The following is a 23,327-nucleotide window of genomic DNA, read 5'->3' on the forward strand; positions in this document are numbered from 1 at the left end:
TTTTATATTTTATATAAAACGTTTTCACCGCGGCCACAATAGTGTCTCTCACACTGAAGGGAAAATAAATAATAGCCAGGGCATTTATTTGTTTTAATCACTTAACAGACAAGGCGTTTATTTGGGACCAGGGGGCAATTTGGGACAGGCGTTTAATTCCTTCCTCTCAAAAATCCGGGATGAAAATGTCACAAACTTCACCAGCTTCTCTGTGAATTCTCCGGCATCCTGCTGGGCAATAGTTGTCTTCTGCAACTGAAGTTGTTGCAGCGGAGGAAACGATTCAGCCGACCAGCACTCGCAGATAATTCCTCATCTGTGCTGTCACTCACGGTGGCGTACATTTGTTTCTCCATCGCCCTGATCATTTTGCGGGACACTCTCTCGTGGCGTGCTAGTTTGCTGATAATTCCCGCATGTTTATCTCCAGCTCCTCGCTAGCCTTCTTCCTCCCTCCAGCAGGCAGCCTGGCCCTGTTGCTGTCCTCCTCGGACAGCTCTGTGTTTTTTTTTTTTCGCCAATCTCTCACTCTCTTGGGGTCGACAGAGAAATGTCTAGCGGCTGCTTCTCCCGACTTTTCCTCTGCATATTTTACGGCAGAAAGTTTGAATTTCAAGCCGTACTTTTTTTTTTTTTTGCTCCAGCTCTGACAGTTATTATGTTGCCATGGAGATGGATACACTATTGCCACAGACTTGGCGGAGTAATATTTTGAGTAATGAGTCAGGCGTGCTGTCATGCTGATTTGAGCACGGTCAAAATGTCTTGTTGACCAATCAGATTGCTTGGTCGGAACTACTTGTTGTATAATTCCGGTTCAACCCCGGAGTTGGTACATTCACTTTCCGGTTGATGCTATTTTAAAATTTGTTTTGGGACTTGTAAAAGTGTTTCACCACTTGTAAATTTGTCTTGGCGTTTGTAAAAGTGTTTTGTATCATGTAAATTTGTATTCTGAAATGTAAATTTGTTTCGGTAATGTAATTTTGTTTTATGATATGTAAAAATGTTTTCCAAAATGTAAATTTGTCTCAAGCTTCGTAAAAGTGTTTCACATTTTGGTTTGCACCTCCCGGCCACCGTAGGTCTGGCACCAAAGCTGTGGTGTTCTCTGAGTAAACAATAACTTTGCAGTATTCCTAATTACACGCACACACACAGCTTGTAGTTGAGGTTCAGATGAGGCACATTAAAATGGACCACCATTACAAATGATTTTAAGACTAAAGATGTATCATAGATTTACAAGTGTACATGTGCTAACTTCTGCAGATATCTCTGCAACACAATACATAACCATCATAAAGTCAAACATGCTATTTATTTACATTCTGTTGATCATTTCTGAATGTTTTCAACTAAAATTCTTACATATTGCCCCTTTAGTTCAACTTGACATTACATCACCATGTCTAACATTTGCATAAGTCATGCCGATATTAACGGTACAAATGAAGCTAACTGGAAGCTGAAAACATGACAGAACCGGGATCACACACACACACACACTTTTTTGAGCCAAGTAAACTTGAGCTGTGAACTTTCAGATTCACACGGACAGACACAGAGGATAAGTGAGAGACAGAGATGACATCACGCTGCAGATAAGGAGACAGAGGAGGTGAGAAAAGTGAGGAATAAAGAGGCAACAGAAAGAAAAGAAAAAGAGAACAGAACAGAGAGGAGGCGGAGAGAAAATCCCTGCAGCTGCACTGACAAGGCAGCAATGCTTTTCAGCTGCTCAAGTTTAGATTCACAAACCGCCCTGCTTAGCTGGAGTCACACAGCAATGAATGCACCATCCACACTCCTGAGGGAGGCTGAGGAAACATGTGAGTGTGAGAGAGAAAGTGAAAAACATGAGCACATCTGTGTGTTTTTATGTAAAAAAAAGGAGTATTTGCGAGCAACGGCGCGCGCAGGTGTGTGTGTGTGTCTGCCAGGAGGGATCTTCCACAAAGGAGGATTAGTGAGCTTAACTGGAAGTCAGAAATCCTGGATTTTCTTTTTGAAAGGCTTTCCATTTGAGCTCTGAAGTGTCTTTTTACTTCTCCTATGGGCCTGATACAGCATGTTTTACCTGAGTTTAATCATACGAATTTACACTTCAGCCACTCATCAGTTGATGTCACTGACCCATGATGTCATGGATCATACCACAATGGTCTCCACGCCAGACTGAGCAGTGTTTTTGGCTTAAACTGATTGGTTGTACATGTGTGGTCATGCAAGCAAGCTGACAGAGACAGTCAGTGTAAGGCTGTCAGTGCTTTTGCTCTTACTTCATCTGACAGACAGAACCTCTGAGTTTACGGATCACTCTCCTGCAGCTCGTCACTGTACTCACTGTACTAACAAACATTTAATGCAATGTTTTTGACTCTCTATAGACCGGCCCGGTTCTAGGCATGGGCACGGGGGGGTAATGCCCCCCCAAATGCTTCGGCTGCCCCACCAAACCGACCCTGCTTCATTCCGAAAAAAAAAAAAAAAAATCAAATATATAATATTGTAACGTATTCCCATAAATGCTGCTCAGAGTAATCACAGTCCACGGCTCTTCTGCCAACAGAGCCGGTGTCTCTCTCTCTCTCTTGTACCGTGCATACAGTCAGTAGCAGCTTCTCTCAGTTAGCATCACATTAGATACTACGGGCACTCCAGGCTTGTTAGTTGTTAGCATGTCGGCTAGCAACTGCTAGTAGTAGCCTAGTCCCATCGGCGGCTGCTGCCGAGTTTGTCTCTGTCTCTGTCTCCGCGGCATGGGAAGCATCACACGAGCCTCACCCACCCCCGCCGACAGGATTAAACAACACACGTTAGTGAGAGGGGACTCCATAACCTGTAACTTCAGGTTAGCGCCGCCGGCCACTGTTTAACGTTACTGCCTGGGGCCAGAGCCTCCGACAGCGGCTAATCTGAGGCTGCTGGCATCTGGCAGGGAGAGACAGGCAACCCAGGCAGGCACACACGACTTTCCAAAGCACGAGAAAGTGGTGCACAATAATATAGCATCAACCAATCAGACAAGATTTATTTATTTATTTTTATAGCGCTGTTTACAAAATTGCTTTGTCACAGATTATAAAGAAACTTAGATTTTGCCCCACCACCAAATTTCCCAACCTCCCTTCATATCTACCACGATGAATTTGGGTAATTTGGTGGTGGGGCGAAATGTATGTGACAGATTGACAATCTTTAACATTGGCTGATGCCAGAGGAACCGCAAGCCCTTATGGGCCGGCCGATTATCACTCTGTTCCCTGTCTAGCGTTATTTAAAGGCTAAATTACAATTTAGTCTCTTCAATTCCTTCACATCTGTTGAAAAATCAATCTGATCACTAATTATATACCACATACAAGTCTCTGTATCACACTCATGGTTACCTTCTACAGTCACAAACTTTTACATCAGTCTGCGTTGTTTTGTAGTGAATTTCTTATTCAGATGTGCATGGTTTGAAATAATACAAATCTACCTCCATTTTTTTATTTGATTATTTGTTTGCAAAAGTTAAAAATGAAGCAATGCCTTCTGGGAATTTCAAGACTGAATCGAGTGGACCGTGTCTGCGTGGTTGTTGGAAGTTGGAGATTGAAAATTGGAAACTGACTGAGATTAAGCTAGCAAAAAAATGAATGGAGGCATCAAGAGACACAAGGGGTGAGCAGAGAAAAGAGAGAGAGAGGAATTTGAGAGCAGTGTAGACTGACGGTGAAAAATGCTGCAAACCGACTGATTTCTTTTTAAAATCAAGTGCAGCTTCATCTAGAAGAGGTAAACATGGATAACAAATGATGGCAAGACATTTTTATTATGGAACGACTGGCTCTGATGATTTAGTTTTTTTTTATGCATTGGGGTTGCGCATTAATATGTCCGTGTTTTGGTGCAGTTGTTTATAGCATCACTGGGGCTCAAAAGTGTGTGTTCTTTCCGTGCGTCAAAAGTTCTATCTGCCAGTTGCGCAATATTTAGGTTTAGATTCCATTTAATATTAGATAACTAATTGTAATTGGGCATTGATAAAGTTGTCCTACATCGGGGAGGTGGAGGTGGGCTTAAAATGTAAAATGCCAATTACATTGTAACTTCAAATTTAAATAGAAAATATGTTAGTAGCCTGACATCAATAATTTGTTGGCCACAGAATTTGTTTTCTTCGTCAATCCAGAAAAAGAATTCCCGTTAGAGCTTTGCCGATGGAACCATGGCGAATCTGCAATTCTTACGTCTGGGTTGGCATTATAGACTGGTAGGCATACAAAAAAACGTCATCCCTATGGCACTCAAAACAGTAGCAGTTGGTGACCCATCAACATTTCTTACTGCCCCCCCAATCAAGGCAGTCTAGAACCGGGCCTGCTATAGACATTTGCACTTTAGCTTCTGTGTGACTGTATGACACTTTATAGTGAATGTTACATTTTATAGATTTAAATTACTGTTGTGTGACGCTACAATTGTCAGTGATGATGCAAAAATGATGACGATTCTGTCATGATTCTGGTTTTGCATTTTATTTTGTAATATTGCCCTCATGTGTCGTGTGTTGCATTTCATTTCCTCCTGTTGTGTCATTTTCCCTCTAGTTTTCTTCCAGCCATCACCCCCTCCCTGTTTCTAGTGCTTTTCCATTTATTTCCCTCACTTTTCTTGTTCCACCTCGCTCCACATGCTCCTCATCTCCTTGTTAGTGGTGTGTGTATATAGTCTTCGTGCTCCCTCTTCATTCATCCTGTGTTACCTCCCTGTGTTCTCCTTGTGTGTTTCACCTGAGCCTGTTCACTCCAGTGCCTTCCAGTATTCTTCAGTTCTATCAGTTTCATATTCAAAGCGTATTTTCAGCTCTAAATCCTGTCTGCCTCCCATGTGTTTCTGCATCTAGGCCCTCACCTGTAACAGAACGAACTGACAAATAATGGACCAGGCTGATGAATTACTCCAGTTGAGTCAGTATTAAGTATGGTTTTAGGACATGTAGCTTGGTCCCACTTAAGTGGGTCTTACAGTGTCTGCTAACTCCCCACCAACTAGCCTCTTGTCAGCTCCAGTGTTTGCAAGCCGCCAGCCGGCAAGTCTCCCACCAGCTCCAGGATCCACTAGTCCCCAGTGTAAGACTGTTGACACCTTAGACAAGCCCCAAGTGTCTCCTTTCTGGGGAACCCGCCTCGCCTAGAGGGTGCCTCCCCAAAGAAAGCAAGGTCCTCAACCACATCCTGACTCCCTGACATCTGGCTCCCTGGTCTAATTTTCTTCTCTCTCTCTCTCTCTCTCTCTCTCTCTCTCTACATATTATTATAAATATATATATATACATATGTATATATTATATATTATATACATATATATATATATAGTATATACTATATAATATTAATCATATATATATATATATATATATAACAGATATATATATATATATATATAATATATATATATACATATATATATAATATATATATATATATATATATATATATATATATATATATATATATATATATATATATATATATATATATATATATACATATATACATATATATACACACACATGCGTCGATTAGTCGACTAATCGCTCTAAATGACGACCACTGGTCGACCAAGAAAATCCTTGGTCGGGGGCAGCCCTACCTATCACAAGGAGGAATAGTAAAAAAAAGTGGCAAGACCTGCAGGCAAGAGGTGTTTCCCACACTTTGAGCAAATCAACAAACCTGAAAAAAACATCAGGGCAAACAACACCTTTTCCAACACCGTCCTGTCGTATAGAAAGGGGCTAATGACATGTCTACCACATTACCTGTGATCCCAGTTCTTCACAGCATGGCTCAGTTCAAGTACCTAGCTGTTTATAGTGTTGACTGATATAGGTCCAGCTTCTCTGATTGATATCATGTTAACTGGAGAATCAACCAAGACCACCCCGGCTGGGAACATATCTTATTACACACCAGTGCGTATGAGGGTTTTTATCATTTGATGGCAGCAGCATTTCAGGGCTTCACTGGGGTATGTTTTCTGTGCATGCAATATAAATAAAAATCACTGCATACTTTGGATAAAACAACTTCAACCCAAAGATATGGATTTATATACTGAAATGGAATATTTCTGTTCCTCTCTTATAATTTATCTTTCCTTTTATCTCCCTGAATGATCCCTAAATGAAATGAGATGATTAACACTGATGTGATAAATGATGATATTTCTATTTTGTCTTTTAACTAAACCAGTGTTCACTTTCTTTATTGGTGGATCGGTGTTGTCAATTCTGCGGTTTGATTGCTATCAGATTAATTAAAATGTGGTGGGTAAAGTTAATTGAATAAATTCTCTGCTCTATGGAGTGTTGACTGGTACATAAGAGACTGCAAGAGGATGTACATATGAAGTCACAGTTTGCATTCTGTCACAGTATATTGGCAACCTTCATGTTTTCTGATGTCTTCATGTTGAACAGACTGTAACAGCATGACTGACGACTTGAACACTATATGTCATTTCGGCCGCTACGAGACTCTGCCAAGTGTTCTGTGGGTATGGCTGGGAGGAGAAGGAGGGGGGTCAGCAAGTCAGTTGAGCAGATGAAGAGCACAGCTGCTCCTCAGCTGCTCAGAATTGGCCTGCTCTGAGGAAGAGAAGAGACTGCAGAGCCAGTCCTTCTGGAGGAATACACACCCAGAGTCACAACTCATTCTGCTCTGATCCAGACTAGAATTAGATGTGAGTAACCGGAGGTGAACTTTTACTTTTTAACTTTGAGGATTAAAAAGTGGATTATTTTTCTCTCCACGGAGGTGACCTCATAAGAGTTTCCCAATTCAGTCTACATGTGTTTTCTGGATTTGGAGAAGGCCCATGACCACGTCCATCAGGAAGTACTGTGGGGTACTGCGAGAGAATGGGGTACTGGCCCTGTTGCTTTCACTATACAGTGCCTATATAACCGGAGTGACAGCTGTGTTTGTATACTTGGAATTAAGTCAAGTACGTTTCAGGTGGGTGTTGGACTCCGCCAAGGTTGCTCCTTGTCATTGTCCTGTCTGTGATATTAATGGACAGGATCTCAAGGCACAGCTGTGGTGAGGAGTGTCCGGTTCTGGAACCTCTGATTTGTGTCTCTGCTCTCCGCAGATGACATGACCTCCACTAGGCACTGGGCGGTTTGCAGCCAAGTGTGAATCAATAATGGGACAGTGATTGGTTGGGGTTTGGCACAAGGTATCTTTCACCATCACCGATTGGTTAGTCGACACCAGCAGGGGGAGACGGGATAACTATAGGCGAGTTCAAGATCACGCAGTGCTGCGCAGCGCTGCGCAGCGCTGCATAAATCGTGATGCATGCTGGTTAAAATGTGTCCACGATGACCTGGATGGGAGTGGTTTCTGCTCCGCATCTGATGTCACACGACCTTAAGTTATCGCGGGAGCGAGGCTGCTGCAGAGCATTCGCGCAGTTGCTCTCCAGGTACTGCGCGACCCCAGACCCACCTTCATGACGTCAGGACTTTGCCCTAATTGGCTCTCATCTACGCTGAGGTACATGACGTGTGTTCCGATGAATTTCCATATCCATAAGGCCTCTGCCTCTTTTCTACTCAAATATCAAATACTTTCAGATAAGTAGCAGCCGTGTGGCTACACCTATGGGATAGTCACCATGAATAAACCTATAAAATCCTTCATGTAACGCAACAACCCTGAAAGATGTCGTCAATAAACTGCTCAGTTCTGTCAGCTTAGGGTGATGATGGAGAAGTGGTTAACTGCTGTGTCCAGTGTTATCTGTACTATCCACTCTTATTAATTAACCCTTTCTGTTCCCGTCACATTAACAATACAAAGAATTATCCTGAGCTATTCTGCGCGTGATGAGATGGCGCAGCGGGACAAGGCATCTGATTCAGTCATTTGTTCTGATTATTGTATTTCATTCATTCAGTGAAATGTATTTAATTCATTGTGATGTTGCAATGAGAAAATGCATCATCTTATGTGTCTATAGTTATGCTTATTTGTTAAATGTAGTCAGCAAATTCCCCTCAGCTGTGATTTAATCATGATGCACCTAAGCACAGTTGTCATCATAATAATGAATAACTGTTGTAATTGTATTGTTATTGTGCAAGACTTACTATAATGTACCAGATAGACAAAGTTCAAATGTATTTAATGGTGACATTACTAGGAAAACAGAACATGATCATTTACAGTAAGACAACATTTAGGCTCTTCATCTACTCTTGATGCGCCACTGTGTGACCGTTTGAAGTGAAGTAATTACAAAGTATCCAAATTTGAAGTTGTTATTGTGACAAAGCTGTCACATTCTGTTGTCTCTAAATATGAACTATATATATATATATATATATATATATATATACATATATAAATAAATAAAAGTAATCAGATGAACACATCCTCTGCAAAAATTCAGGCTTGACACGGGTCTTGATCCGCGGTCGTCTGCATTCAACACAGCAGCAGTTCCACTGCTCTATTCCCTCAGCCCAAATGTTTTGGTTGACTAATATTTTGAACATCTCAGATTGAATAATTTCTGAAGGAGATTAATATGAGAAAAAGGCCAGCAAAGTTCCCATAGCATCAGGTAAGAAAACTGATCGCAGTCGTTGTTGATTGTAATCAAACATTAATGGAATTTCAATTTCCTCCACTTATTCGCCGACAAAGAAGGCAAACACCGCAAGCTCAGCCAGGTCACGTCACGTCTACGGGAAGAGAGAGTGTCCGACTTCATAGCAGCGTTTGTAGCCCCGCCCCTGCTGTCGCCAGCAGATCTCGCTGATGTGATCAGGCAGCAGGAGGTCAACTTGAACGCGCCCAATGGCAGCGTCAGCAACACGAGCAGAACATGCTGCTGCATGCGACTTGCCTGAAGACCCCCCGCTGTGTATAGCCACTTTTGACGGATTGAGATACAAACATTACTTTGAATTTGTTGAACAGAAGGTAAATAACTTGACTGTAAGGTGCACACTTTGCTCGTGTTGGAAACTTTTCTCCACCGCTGCTAACACTACCACAAACTTAAGGAAGCACCTACAGAGACAGCACGCACACACACAGCTTGTTGCTAAGGGACCGTGGAGCAACATGAATGTAACGAGTAATGTAACTAGTAATGTAACTAATTACTTTCTTCAGGGAGTAATCATATAATGTAAGGCATTACTATTTTTGAGAGTAATGTGTAATGTGTAATACATTACTTTTTTGAGTAACGAGCCCTAACACTGGTCATGAGCTGTGGGTTTTGACCGAAAGAACAAGATTAAAGATACAAGTGGCCAAATTTAGTTTCCTCCGTAGGGTTGCTGGGCTCAGCCTTAAGAATAGGGTGAGTAACTCAGACATCTGCAGAGAGCTCGGAGTAGAACTGCTGGAATACTGTACTAAGCCTGCTGCTACTGCAACCCAAACCTGGGTAATGGATGGATGGATGGATAGTTTTTTGAAGAAAATGTATATCAGTTAGCTTCAGTTAAGTTTCAGTAGTTTCAGTTGTGGTAACTGAATGTGCAGAGTAACAGACACACAACAACTGCACACAGATTAGAGCAGTTTGATTAGCTCAGAAATTATTTGGCATCATTAAAGACAGGAGGAAAGAGGAAGCAGTAGATACGATCTGTTCCTCAGAATGACAAGATCTTTTCCAGTAAACAGATTCAAACGGGCTCAGCACTGGTCTAATATACAGTAGGCCCTTTAAGTCAGCCAGTATTGGGGATACAGTGTTTCACAATGCACCATGCTGCACTTATACAACAAGCCTTTTAATTCCTATATTCTCCTCCATCACTCCCACTTCCTCCCTCCATTATTCATCCAGCATGGCTGCTGTCACCCTTTCTTTCCCCCTCTCTCCCTCAATGACAAAGTGGACTACAAGAATTAACAAACACAGGGCGCCATGCTTCCCTCAAGGACACACACAGCCACACAACCACTTGGAGCACTTCTGTAACCTAATAGTGTCAGACAAAATGAATCAGGAGATCATCTGATAGCAGCAGCAAAATGAATCACACCGGCCTGTGTGTGTGTATGGGGGCATGCACAAGCATCTTTACTGTAATCGACAATATTTAAGATTATGATTTTTATGCGTGTGTGTGTGTGTGTGTGCGTGCGTGCGTGTGTCCTACCGTCTTGGGGCAGTGGACGTATCGCGCTAGGCTGATAATCAGGTCGTGCGTGATGGGGTCGACCAGATTTCTGAAGCTGGCATAACGGTACAATACGTCATCCAGAGATGTTGACTCCATGCCCAGGTCCTACACACACACACACACACACACACACACACACACACACACAATAATTAAAACCATGATAGCCTCACTTACGCAATTGTACATACACTACTTAAATAGGAAACAGTCATAGAAGCAAGGCATCTATTTATATACCACATTTCATACACATGAGGAAACTCACTGGGCTTTTCATAAGGACATAAAAAAGAACAAAAACACAGAAATACAGACACAGAAGAGCACACACGCTATTCAGTGGATAACATACAGAACACGAGGCCTACATACTTTTAACATTGTACACAAACATAAAAAGGTTAATTCATGCACATACTGTATGAAACACACAACACATAAATCTCTTGTCTGTAAGTGCCAGCCGATCCTTAAAAGCCATTAACATTTTCCAGGCTTCTTGGAAAACTTGCTGACCCGCAACAGCATTAAATTAAAGCCTGTTGCATCGCTTCCCTCTGTCTGCCGCTCGCTGATGAGGGAAAATCAAGATTTGTCACATCTCAAGCTCCATAAGAGCTGACGGCAAATAAATCAAATAAAGCATTACTTCAGCATGAAAGCCTGAAATCAGTGGTTCTCACTGTAATATAGACATACACTATTTGATGTGTGATTCCCAGACAGAGCATATCTACTGATTATTGGGCTGCCATATCATGAGGTTATCAATATTATACTTCAGCTTTTCATTTTTCAACAGTACTGCAAGTGAAAGTAAAACGGCCAGAGGATTAATGATTTAACATGAAGGCAAAACTGCATGAGCAGCACTTGATTCTTCTTGTTTGTTATTTTAATTATATTAATGTAATTTCTCATGCTGTTAGATTATTGCTAGACCACACAGTCAGGCACGTTTTTACACAGTGAAACTGTTAATTTTGAAAGGCTAAATGCAAACAAATATGGACTAAATCAGAATATTTTGTTAGGTATAAACATGTTGTGGGTTTTGGAAACACGTCCATTCATTTATGATGATGAAATCACTTTGGGTGATGAACCATGTTTTCCCATTTTGTAGACTAAACCATTCATCGTGAAATCAACAGGTGGATGAACGGATAACGACGTTGATAGTTGGAGCTATGATGACAGCGATATCGTCCCCTCAGTGAAAAGAACGAGAAAGTTTCAAACAAAGCTCACTTTTGTTCCCGTACAGTTAGTTGTACTAGTTAACAGTCACCTTTATTCTGCAGTGTTATATTTGTCCACACCCTTTATTTGTCTCATTCACCATCATGAGGACAACAGCCATTGATTTTCTGACATGCTCTTGGGTTAATGGCAAGCACACACTCACACACACACGCAGACACACACAGCTAGGTGTATACATTCAGACGATACGTACTGGCACAACACTCTGTATACATATCAGTAATGGGTCTGTTTTCTATAAACACTGCTGCTTTTTCTGCCAATTCCAGTGGGCTTGAAATACTTTCTGGCAGAATGCATTTTGAGTCTGAAGGTACGGGCTCATACTGTCTACATTTATATATGGGTTTGTTTGTGCAGACAGATCCGAGACATTTAAGTGGCTGAAGGGGCTGACTATGTTTGGCCAGGGAGAGAGAGAGAGAAAGAGTGAGAGAGGGCAAGAGAGATGCTCAGTCTCCTACAGAAAGGTATGACTCACCGAGGCTTCCATGCTGCCTATTGTTTTGCGTAGGAGGGGCAGTGAATTATGACAGGCGTTTTGACTGGCTGACATACACACACACACACATATATATAAATCAGCTGCTGTGTTTTCAGACGGGAGTGACATTAATAGCGACATAGCAGATGAGAGAAACCTATGATTAGTGCATCAACAGGTGTATGTTTTGATACGTGCCGTTGGCGACCAGGATATACACACTCACACACAGTTTCCAGTTGAGATCACACATGATGCATTGTGGGTGCATCGCATTGGAAATTATTTCTGCTTGTGTGTGTGTGTGTGTGTGTGTGTGTGTGTGTGTGTGTGTGTGTGTGTGTGTGAGTGTGTGTGTGTGTGTGAGAGAGAGAGAGAGAGAGAGAGTGAGAGAGAGAGAGAGATAGAGATAGAGATAGAGAGAGAGAGAGAGAGAGAGAGAGAGAGAGAACTCAGTGGCATTAAACAACGGCTTCTAGAGGCCATTTGGCCAATCAGACGTGCTGAATTGGCAGCAGAGAAAGAAGTATAAAAATAATTGGCGAGTTTGTTTTTGTGGTCCTTCCATGATGCTTGGATCACGGATAATGAATTAAGACTGTTGAATCATTATTTCAGTGTGTTCAAGAGTAAGTACTTGAGCCAACATTAGGTGATGTAGTGAATGATCAGTCGATCAATGTCACAAGAGGTCCTTCAGGCTATCTGGTCACGACACTGAATAGTCAAATTAATTAAAATTGGCAATTGTACATGTAATCTGTTGAAACTAGGTGATGGATTTAAATGACTGTGATCATAAAGGAACACATCTCATATCTGGGGTGAACATCACACCTTCTAACCCTATGGGCTCCATCTTGCACTCAGCGCAATTGACTTTGTACACTGGCGCTTGTGCAATTCCTATTTTGCATTCGGCACACATTGGAATTTTCCCTCCGCAGACGCACGTCCTTAAATTAGGGAATGACTTTGCGCTCCGGGGGTGGTTCAGCGAAAAGAAGAGGCGTGTTCCGGTGCAAACGTTCACTGGTGCTATTTTGCCGTTTCAGAAAACACTTGCGCCACAGACCAGGAAAAACCTAGTCTAAAGTCAGTGGCGCTTATTCAGATGCTATTTTAAGGGCGCATGCTTGGCCATAATGTAGCGTGTGCTTAACGTGCATACACTTTGCTTCTCTCATCTACAAGGAAGCAGTTCCCATTTTTGCAACCCATACAAAAAAAAGTTGAAAAGATTTAAACAGAAGAACTAATACTTTTTCCCTCTGATATGCGACGCGCCCGCCGTAGCCGTGAGGGTCCGGGAGTGGCAATGCGCGATGTGCTCCCAGTGGAGCGGGTGGATGGAGATGGAGTTGGGGGAGGAGGAGGAAGGGGCACAACAGGAGCAGGTGGTGCGTTTGGAGACTTGAGGCGATGCGCCTGAGAGGCCGCAGCAACATCGCCACCCGGTCAAGACGGGCATTAATACCTTGCCGCATCCCGGACAGTGCGGTCCGGTCTGACAATGCTGCCACGGCGTGTAGTGGGTCTGGATCCTCTGCACCTTGGTGTTTGCGCTGCTCCCTCATCAGCTGGCCGTTGCGCACTGCTCGGCCCGTGCGCACTGCTCCCGAGGCCCGGTGCGATGTCCTGGGGATGCCAGCCTTAGAAACAATTGTGGCAATTTCCTCCCACGCCCGTTTAACCAAAGCTAATTTGGATGGATTTCTCTTATCCCCATACAATGCCACTTCTCGGTCTTTTACTGCCCTGACGAAACGTCGGTCTCCTCGACTGTGAACCGCTCCTGGCGTGCGCCTGGCAAATTAATAGCAATGCGCTATGGAACAAGCGCGCCTGCTTTTAAAGGGAATGTGAGATGACGCTCTGATTGGTTTATTGCACGTTACGCCCAAACCACACCTATGAATAATGTAGCTACTTCAGACCAACCCATTTTAGATTTGCGCCGGGCGCAAGAGTCATTTATCCCGCCGGCATAATAGCAACAGCGCCTGAGACCCGCCCACAAAACTACTTGCGCTTTGCGTTTGGTACTTGCGTTTCAGATCGTTAAGATATGGCCCTATATCTCATCTCAAGGAGTTGTAGAATGTGCATTAACTTAAAGGACGAATCACTTTCTTAAATATTAATTCTTCAGGGCGCAGGGACTTCCGGTTCCGGAAGTGCCTCAGTGAGAGGAAAGACCTCTGGATACCAGCTAACGTTTAGTCCTCAGTGAACTGTGAGAATTCAGACAAGAGAGTAAGAGGCAGTCTGAAGAGATTTAAGATGAAATGGCAAAAACTTGACGGTTGATGACACCAAGGATTGCAGAGAATTGGGAGAGGCCCCAAATGACAGAAAAAGGTGTTAGCAGGGATTCTTTCAATACAAGAGCAGCAACCAGTGGAAACAAACAGACCAAGAATGGCGCTCATGGAGAGAAAATCTAAGGATTGACAGAGTACCAGAGGGAGCAGAAGGCAGTCTGAGCAGGCTAATCACACATCCGAAACAGCTGATGGAGAGGATTCAGGAGTTGTCATGGCGACTAAGATATGGCAAAAGGTTAACAGCCTTCTGCCATATATTAGTTGTGTGGAATCCATAAAATTATAAAACTCTTCAGATGGTGTGCCCACGATACAGAATTTGCTCCCAACAGAGGAGGTAAAAGATTTGAATCCTGGATAAAGAGAGGACTTACACAAGGTTTCCTCTACATGTAATTGATTGTGGCGTAAGCTTGTTTTTATGTTGTTTTATGTTTATATTAATGTAAATTATTGTATGAAATGTGATTTTGGCACAAAACATGGTGTTTTTCGTGAAATGTGACGCTACGCTGCAAATAGCCTACCCTTATTTTGAAAAACCAACACCAGAGTCACCACCTGCCTGTCTAGCTGCAGCGCGCGAAAGACGAAGAGAGTAGAGACAACAGTCCGACGTGGAGGGAGAGAAAAGGGTGAAAGAAAGGTACCTAAGCTAGGTTATATATTTTTATATATATACAGTTTTGTTCAAACCAGTGAAAACGACCCTAATGTATAGATGGATTAGGCTACAGAAAAAATCCTGATAAATGTGTTATTGATTGGTTAATACAGGATACGCATTATTTCTATCATTATTTCAGAGAGATTCTTATTTTTATTTTATTTTTGTACCATTGACACTTGTTAAAGAGAGATTACTTTAGGCCTAATAAAGCATGTTGAGTCTTTGGTTATACAGTAGAGAGAGATATTATTTTGTTGTAGATTAATTTTTAACTGTAAAACTTAATTTTCTTTTGATAGAGGAAACCCGTTAGGTTTCAGATACACATTTTGAACAGCACGACATAACGTTAGCTTAGGTAATGCCCAGGTAATTTTCTGCCATGACTCTTTTCTGGTTACATTTTCAGATGAGTATATTAAACTATTTTCAAAAGAAGAGAAAGGTTCCAGAGGAAGAGAGTCAGGTAACCTTACATAAAGGAGAGGCTCAATGTTCTTGACTTATTGTCGTGATGTTATTCCCTCAAGTCAAAAGAAATGATAATGATGTGTACCATGATAAGTGTAATATTTAAATATTCCTAACATTACCTGCGTGGTGTTGGTGATGTGAACGAATTTAACATTTCCCAATATTATATTAGATAAGAGCACAGGCAGAAGCAGTGCAGGAGGTGAGTGGAGGATATAAAAGAGGAGAGGCAGAGAAGGAGGTTGAGGTATTCATTATAGACTAGTTTAGTTATTTAACTTATATCTTTAATTTGTTGTTGTTGTGTTTGTTGTTTTGGCCTAGTGATACTGCAAGATCCTATTTTCAATTATTATTTTCAAGTCATGTTCCCGAAACCCTATAGTAAATAATGTATTTAGAAAAACATTCAGTTTGAAATAGTCATAATTTCACATTTCAAAATTCATGTTGCTGTCGTCGTCGTCGTCACCACCCCTCTTCCACTCGGGCAGACCTCCCCCACGGTTTAAAAAAATCCTGGAGGAAACCCTGCAAAGTAAACTTGATGTGAAGAAACTGTGATTGTAAAATATCTCCTTTTTCACCATAAAGAATTAAGATTAAGATAATTACAAAAAAAGGAACATCTTTAGGGCTTGTAAAAAGGTGCAGAATAAAAGTATCTCCTTTCCTTAAATTCATCATTATGTTTGAGAATTATAATGTTAATGTCAGTCAGGTCCAAAATGATTGTTCTGTTTATATATGTAAGAATTCAGACGGCTGGTTCCAGTTCCTAACAAGGTCTGTCAGCCAAACGTATAACACAGTAGGTGTCTGTGTTTTGTCAGTGATCAAGAGTCTTGGTATTTGCTGGTTATTGAAAACTACGTAAAATTGGCTGAGTTCTAGAATATGTGCCCAGCATACTGTACTGCCCTAATGTTAGCTAGCAAGCATTAGTAATGTTAACGTGAGCTAACTAGCTTGAGCAAAATTCATGTTAGCTAGTGTTAGCAACGTTAAGGTTTCCTAGCTAGTGTTAGTAACATTAGCTTGTGCAACAAACTGCCAACCACTTGAGGGGGCAGATGATTGTGATGGAAGTCGGTGATGGAAAGCCACATATAGTGTCTGAATGTTATTGAAAACACCTTTAATTACTGTACTGAAGTACAAAGTACTTGATTAGTTTAGTAGTTTTTGTTAGGTATTATAGTATTTTAAGTAAATAAAATGTACAATTTACTCCTCTGCATCTGTCTGACAGCTTCGGTTGCCAGTTATTTTTTTAGATCACAGTGTTTCTTCCCCTTCCTGTCCATTGAAAAAACCATGTTGGGTATCCCCACATGTGTGAATGTTGAATGTTCGTGATAAAACTGAAAGATTATAGTCTTCCTTTACGTGTTGAGAAAAATTCTCCTCCCTCTTGCTTGGATTAGCTTGAAAAATTGACTTTTTTGAGTTAGGTAGTTCTCACATATAACAAACGTGACGATTTTAGAGAATATACACTGCTGCAGAGTACCCAACAGTATATAAATAGGGCCCTATAAAACTCGTTTTATTTTTCCCAAATTCCATTTTATTTTTTCCCAAATTCCGTTTTTTCCATTTTAATTTCTGGGAATTCCGTTTTTTTCCGTTTAAATTTTTGGGAATCCCGATTTTTTTACCTTTTACTCTTATTATACTACCAAAAACAGTGTGTTTTTAATGTAAATGACTAAAATGTACACAAAATAAATAGAAATTACCTTAAATTAATTGAGGTGACTAACACATTTCCTCAATACTGTATCGTACAGTACAGTAAAGTGCATAAAAAACATTTTGACTTCATCATGTCTTCATACAGTAGCATATCTTGGTTCATTGAATAAAAACATGGTCAACTTGTTGTGCCACCCAGATCTGCTTCCCTCCATGCAGTTTTCCCCAGACATACGTTCCTCTTCCACACTTCCTAATTACACTCAGTGTAATTATGTCAAATTCCGCGATATTCCGCGTTAAAAAGTAGATTCCGTTTTAATCGGCCAATTCCGCGATTCCGTCCACGATTCCGTGATCGCAGAAACACATGCAGCAGTTATATTAATCCATGAGATATAATAGCAAAACACTTTTCCTGCACAATGACAAATTTTACTTTTGATATTTTGCTGATTATATTTATATATTTCACTAAAGTAAGGCTTTGAATACAGGACCTTTATTCTAGTGAATTATTTTCCCAATATCGTACTAGTCCACCTTACATTTGTATAACCAGCTAAATTAAGTATTTTGACCCCTGTCAATGTTGTATAAGCTTGTTCTTAAATAACTTGGGCGAAGAGTTAAAGGATTAGTTTGACATGTTGGGAAATATGCCTATTGGCTGTCTCACCCAAAGTGTGATGAGAAGAACGAAACCACTCTGAGACGTGAGTCTCTTTTCATCTCTGTCTAGGTAAGAATCCTAGCCGCCGATCCTTCAATTTTATTTTTTTATTTTTTTATTTTCAAATTGTCGCAAATACACCACCACCGCATCATACCTCCACCTTCACAGCAGAGTCCTGCACTGGGTCGGGTGTCGCGAGTGCTGAGGTAAACTAGATAACTATCTTGCTCAGTATCTACTCTTTGGAGTAGATTCCCCCCGCCCTCCCCCAATAACTTAGTTACCGGTGCCATCGACGTTAATTACTCGCGAGAGGTCGGAGAGTCAGAGGAGTGTCATCTTGAAAATAGGGCAACGACTCACCAGAGAAAAGGTGGACTTATTAGTTTAAGAAAATATGGAGGACTAAACCTGACATAAGTATAAATAAATAAGTAAATAAATACATAAATAAATAAATACATAAACAAATGCTGAAATAAATAAATAAATGCTGAAATAAATGTATAAATAAATAAATGCATAAATAAATAAATGCATAAATAAATTAAAACTGCAAGCAGTGATGAACGGGCCCTCGCAGTCCGCGCGCGTCGTCGGGGCGTGCTGCCGTCCAAACGCGCTCCGCCTTAAGCCACGTTGCTTGACCTTGAAGATGAAAAGTTATGGAAATCTTTATCCTACGTTATACCTGCTGGCCACAGTGGAGCGGGCAATTCAAATCCTTTGCCGTAAAGCATCGTTTCCTCATAACTTCTTCATACAATGTCTTATCTCGGCCAAATCTCTCAGGAATGCAGAAAGGAGTCGCCCTGATGAGATCTGTGTAGTCATGGGGCGTGGCCGTGATGCGTGGGCTCTGTAGCGCCCCCTATTGTGATGCCCCGCCTCCTACTTGTACATAGAAGGACGAAAATTGGTACGCATATTCATCATGACCGGACGCACAAAAAACCCATTGGATGCATACTCTCAGTCCACAGGAAGTCAGTTATTTTGATGTGTGGCAGCATTTTTGACAAATTCATGCCTACTTTGAAAATTATCTTGTCCTAGAGCTTAAACACCACAGTCTTCACATTAACTCACTTATCTTCTTCATGCCTTGAAGAACAAAAGTTATGGAAATCATTCAGCTGTGTCAAACCTGGTGGGCGTGACGGCGGACGCCATTTTTCCCCTTTGCGGTCAAGCATCAATTCCTTATAACTCTCGCATGCAATGCCCCATCTCCACAAAATTCCTCATAAATGTAGACAGTCTTGCCCTAAACACATCTAGACATTCATTCAAAGTCGGCCATTTTGAATTTGGCGGCCTTATGAAATATTGCCATGCATCATACTTTCACGTCTTCCTCCTGCAGATTAGACACCACAGACTTCACAGTCAGTAAGTATACTCTTAGGACCATCCCAAAGACATGCTAGGAAAATCTTTATCCTACGTCATACCTGCTGGCCAGGGTGGTGCCCGCCATTATCATCCTTCGTCATGAAGCATCAAGTCCTGATAACTCCTTCATACTATTTCCTATCTCGGCCAAATCTAGAGGGAATCTAGAGGGAGTCGCCCTGAATAGATCTGTGCATCAATGCTGTGTCATATCCATAGCGCCACCCACTGGAAACATGAAGTAAGTTTTATCTCAGGCAAATTGGGTGTCCTACATGCATGCACATGAATGAAATTTGGCACGCAGGTGTGTTATGACAAGACGCACAAATGACTCATTTACACCCACACTCTCAGTCCAACAGGAAGTGGTCAATTTTGCTTAGAAGCACGTGAATTGATGGTGTACGTGATGCAAGTCGCCACTAGATGGCATTGTTGTCTTTCAGGTCACAGGTATCCTTTGTGCTTAGCAACCTCTGGATAACCTCTAGATAATTCCATTCCATTGCAGGAAGTCAGCCTCATATTTATCAGATTTTATTGGAATTTCAAAATGTGGCTGCACGCACTTTATGGAATAAAAACTAGCAAACAAAGCAGAAATTAGATCAAAAGCTTGACATTGATAGACAGCTATAAATACATTTTTGAAAGAAGGCAAGTGAAGCAGTACTTTTCACTCATTTAAGTGCATTGATGACAAACATAGTCAGATGTACATTGCATTTGCAGGTAGTTTTGTCTAAATTGCACATTACAACATGGAATAATTGAAGGGTAATGTTTAGAGCCACATAATGGATAAGTCAGTGGTAGTAAGCCATAGCACACAATTTTCAATCAAGCCAATTTGCTAAGAATGCCATTTGTGTGTTGTGTCTGCCCTGTCAGTGTGGTACAAAACAAGATGTGTGGAGTTGTGATTCTGACCAACTTTTCCATGATGAACACAGTGGCTTCCCCTGCCATTTTAAAACAACTGAGTGAGTTCTTTGGTTAAACACAGCTACTGCAGGACCAGTGGCGCCCCCGGGGGGGCCATGGCCACCCCTGGAAAATTGCTGGCCACCCCACTGGCCTCCCCAGTGCTCCCACCAATTTCCCTGACTGACTAAGGTGCTGGCTCAATAGGGAACTGTAATTTAAATCTCCACCTGTGGGGGTGCTAATGTGCTGAAAGGTGTGCAGTCTGACGGGAAGTCGGCGCAAGAAGCAGAAGAAGAAACAACTACAGTTTTGCGTTTTTTCTGAAATGTTGTGTGTTTCTCAAACTTGAGGTAAATGTGTTGGATGCATATTGTCTTTAATGAAAAAGAGTCAAGGGGAATGCAATACACAGCCACAGACTGGAGCTGAATCTGAGTTGCCACAAGGACCATTTTGGTGTGCCACCCTAAGATTGTCACTGGCCCCATCTGGCCCCCCAATGAAAATGTTCTGGGGGCGCCACTGTGCAGGACGCTCGTCAAACCTGGTCACTTGACCGCTGTCCCTTTCCAAAAGGAAGAATCACATCTGGCTGCACTCCACTACCTATCGAAATCTGTGGCATTTCACTTCCATCCTCCCCTATGATGCGCTGCCTTCCTGCCTTCACAGTGACAACGGAAGGCAGTGTCTTAGCTGCGCCGGTAGTCGAGTGGTTAGAGTGCAGGCCACATATGCAGTGGACCCGGGTTCGAATTTAGGGCGGTGGAAGTTTACTGCAAGCCACAACCCCCCGTTCTCTGTCCCACTTCCAATCTATTCCCCGCAAAAACACAGGTGTCCATGCCTGAATTCCAGACAAAGGCAAAGAGAAGGCCGTAACACTTCACACAACATAACAGTGCAGAATCGATTGTCAAAACGTACCCGATTGCTAAATGTTTTAGAAATCATTCACCTGTAGTCCATTTGGATGTCTGTGGATGGCAGGAAGTTGTTCTGACTTCACCTGAAAGCGCTTAATACTGGCAGGGGCAACCCACCACGTTACAAACACACGTTGGGAGAAGAGGCTGATATTCACCCCCGGCGTGCACTGTCCCAAACGCAGGCGGTTGCCGCCTCCGTGAACAACGAGCAAACAACGGGGCTGAAGCCGCAGCGCGTTGGACGGCACGCGCGCGGACTGCGCGCAGACTGCGAGGGCCCGTTCATCACTGCTTGCAGTTTTAATTTGATTTGTTTTTACAGGTGTTTCTGCAGGCTTTATATAACATTGTGGTTCTAAAGCAAGCACATCAGTGCAGGTGGTTTCAAAGAGTTAATTCTCAGAAACAAGAGTTAAAAGGTCCTTAAATTCATTTAGAAAAAAATTTAGTAATTCATTGATGTGAAAAATAAGAAATTTACTCTTACTCTTACTTTTACTTAAGTACCTTTAAAAGCAAGTACTTTTTTACTCTTACTCAAGTAACATGTCGACTGAGCTACTTTTACTTGTAAATTTTGACCAGTAGTATTTGTACTCTTACTCAAGTACTGGGGTCGAGTACTCTGTCCATCTCTGGAAGTCAGCCATTTTGATGTGTGGCGGCATTTTTGACAAATTCATGCCTACTTTGAAAATTAGCTTGTCCTAGAGCTTAAACACCACAGTCTTCACATTAACTCACTTATCTTCTTCATGCCTTGAAGAACAAAAGTTATGGAAATCATTCAGCTGTGTCAAACCTGGTGGGCGTGACGGCAGACGCCATTTTTCCCCTTTGGAGTCAAGCATCAATTCCTTATAACTCTCGCATGCAATGCCCCATCTCCACAAAATTCCTCATAAATGTAGACAGTCTTGCCCTAAACACATCTAGACATTCATTCAAAGTCGGCCATTTGAATTTGGCGGCCTTATGAATATTGCCATACATCATACTTTCACGTCTTCCTCCTACAGATTGGACACCACAGACTTCACAGTCAGTCAGTATACTCCTCAGACCATGCCAAAGACACGCTAGGAAAATCTTTATCCTACGTCATACCTGCTGGCCGGGGCGGTGCCCCGCCATTAAAAATCCTTGTCATGAAGCATCAAGTCCTGATAACTCCTTCATACTATTTCCTATCTCGGCCAAATCTAGAGGGAATCTAGAGGGAGTCGCCATGAATAGATCTGTGCATCAATGCTGTGTCATATCCATAGCGCCACCCACTGGAAACATAAATTAAGTTTTATCTCATTCAATTTGGGCTCCTACATGCTGTGAGTGACACAAGTCGCCACTAGATGGTATTGTTGTCTTCAAGTCACAGGTATCCTTTGTGCTTAGCAACCTCTGGATAACCTCTAGATAATTCCATTCCATTGCAGGAAGTCAGCCTCATATTTATCAGATTTTATTGAAACTTCAATATGTGGCTGCACGCACTTTATGGAATAAAAACTAGCAAACAAAGCAGAAATTAGATCGAAAGCTTGACATTGATAGACAGCCATAAATACATTTTTGAAAGAAGGCAAGTGAAGCAGTACTTTTCACTCATTTATGTGCATTGATGACAAACATAGTCAGATGTACATGTCATTTGCAGGTAGTTTTGTCTAAATTGCACATTACAACATGGAATAATTGAAGGGTAATGTTAAGGGCCACATAATGGATAAGTCAGTGGTGGTAAGCCACAGCACACAATTTTCAATCAAGCCAATTTGCTAAGAATGCCATTTGTGTGTTGTGTCTGCCCTGTCAGTGTGGCACAAAACAAGATGTGTGTAGCTGTGATTCTGACCAACTTTTCCACGATGAACACAGTGGCTTCCCCTGCCATTTTAAACAACTGAGTGATTTCTTTGGTTAAAAGTCCTATATCATACTGTTTTCATCAATTTCACACAGCTGTCAGAGGTCCAACAACTCTGTATTTGATATGTATTACTCCAAACACATCCGTGGTCCTGCATTCCAGCTGTCTAAAAGTCGCTCTGCTGAGCTGTATTCAGAGCACTCTGTTTCTGTGCCTGCACCTTTTATGCTAATGAACTCCGTCTGTCAACGCGTACTTGGGGAGCTTTGCCTGCTACGTCACTCTCAGGGAGAGGAAGCCCCTCATGCTAACGGTAGCATGCGCTAATGTTTACGGTGGATGTAACACTATGGCTTGCGGAGATTTTTTCGTTCAACCGAACCAGTTTTTACCCA

General features: G+C 41.9%; 1 protein-coding gene across 1 annotated transcript in view; it reads right to left on the reverse strand.

Annotated features, from left to right (window-relative positions):
* The window catches only part of lrrc75a (leucine rich repeat containing 75A), a 141,425-nt gene that overhangs the window by 57,349 nt on the left and 60,749 nt on the right, over positions 1-23,327 (reverse strand). The window contains exon 2 of the mRNA XM_030399128.1: positions 10,187-10,315. Within this exon, the coding sequence (XP_030254988.1) occupies positions 10,187-10,315 (129 nt within the window). The remainder of the gene's footprint in view (positions 1-10,186; positions 10,316-23,327) is intronic.

The sequence above is a fragment of the Sparus aurata genome, chromosome 2, assembly GCF_900880675.1.
Source record: "Sparus aurata chromosome 2, fSpaAur1.1, whole genome shotgun sequence".
NCBI classification, from domain to species: Eukaryota; Metazoa; Chordata; class Actinopteri; order Spariformes; family Sparidae; genus Sparus; species Sparus aurata.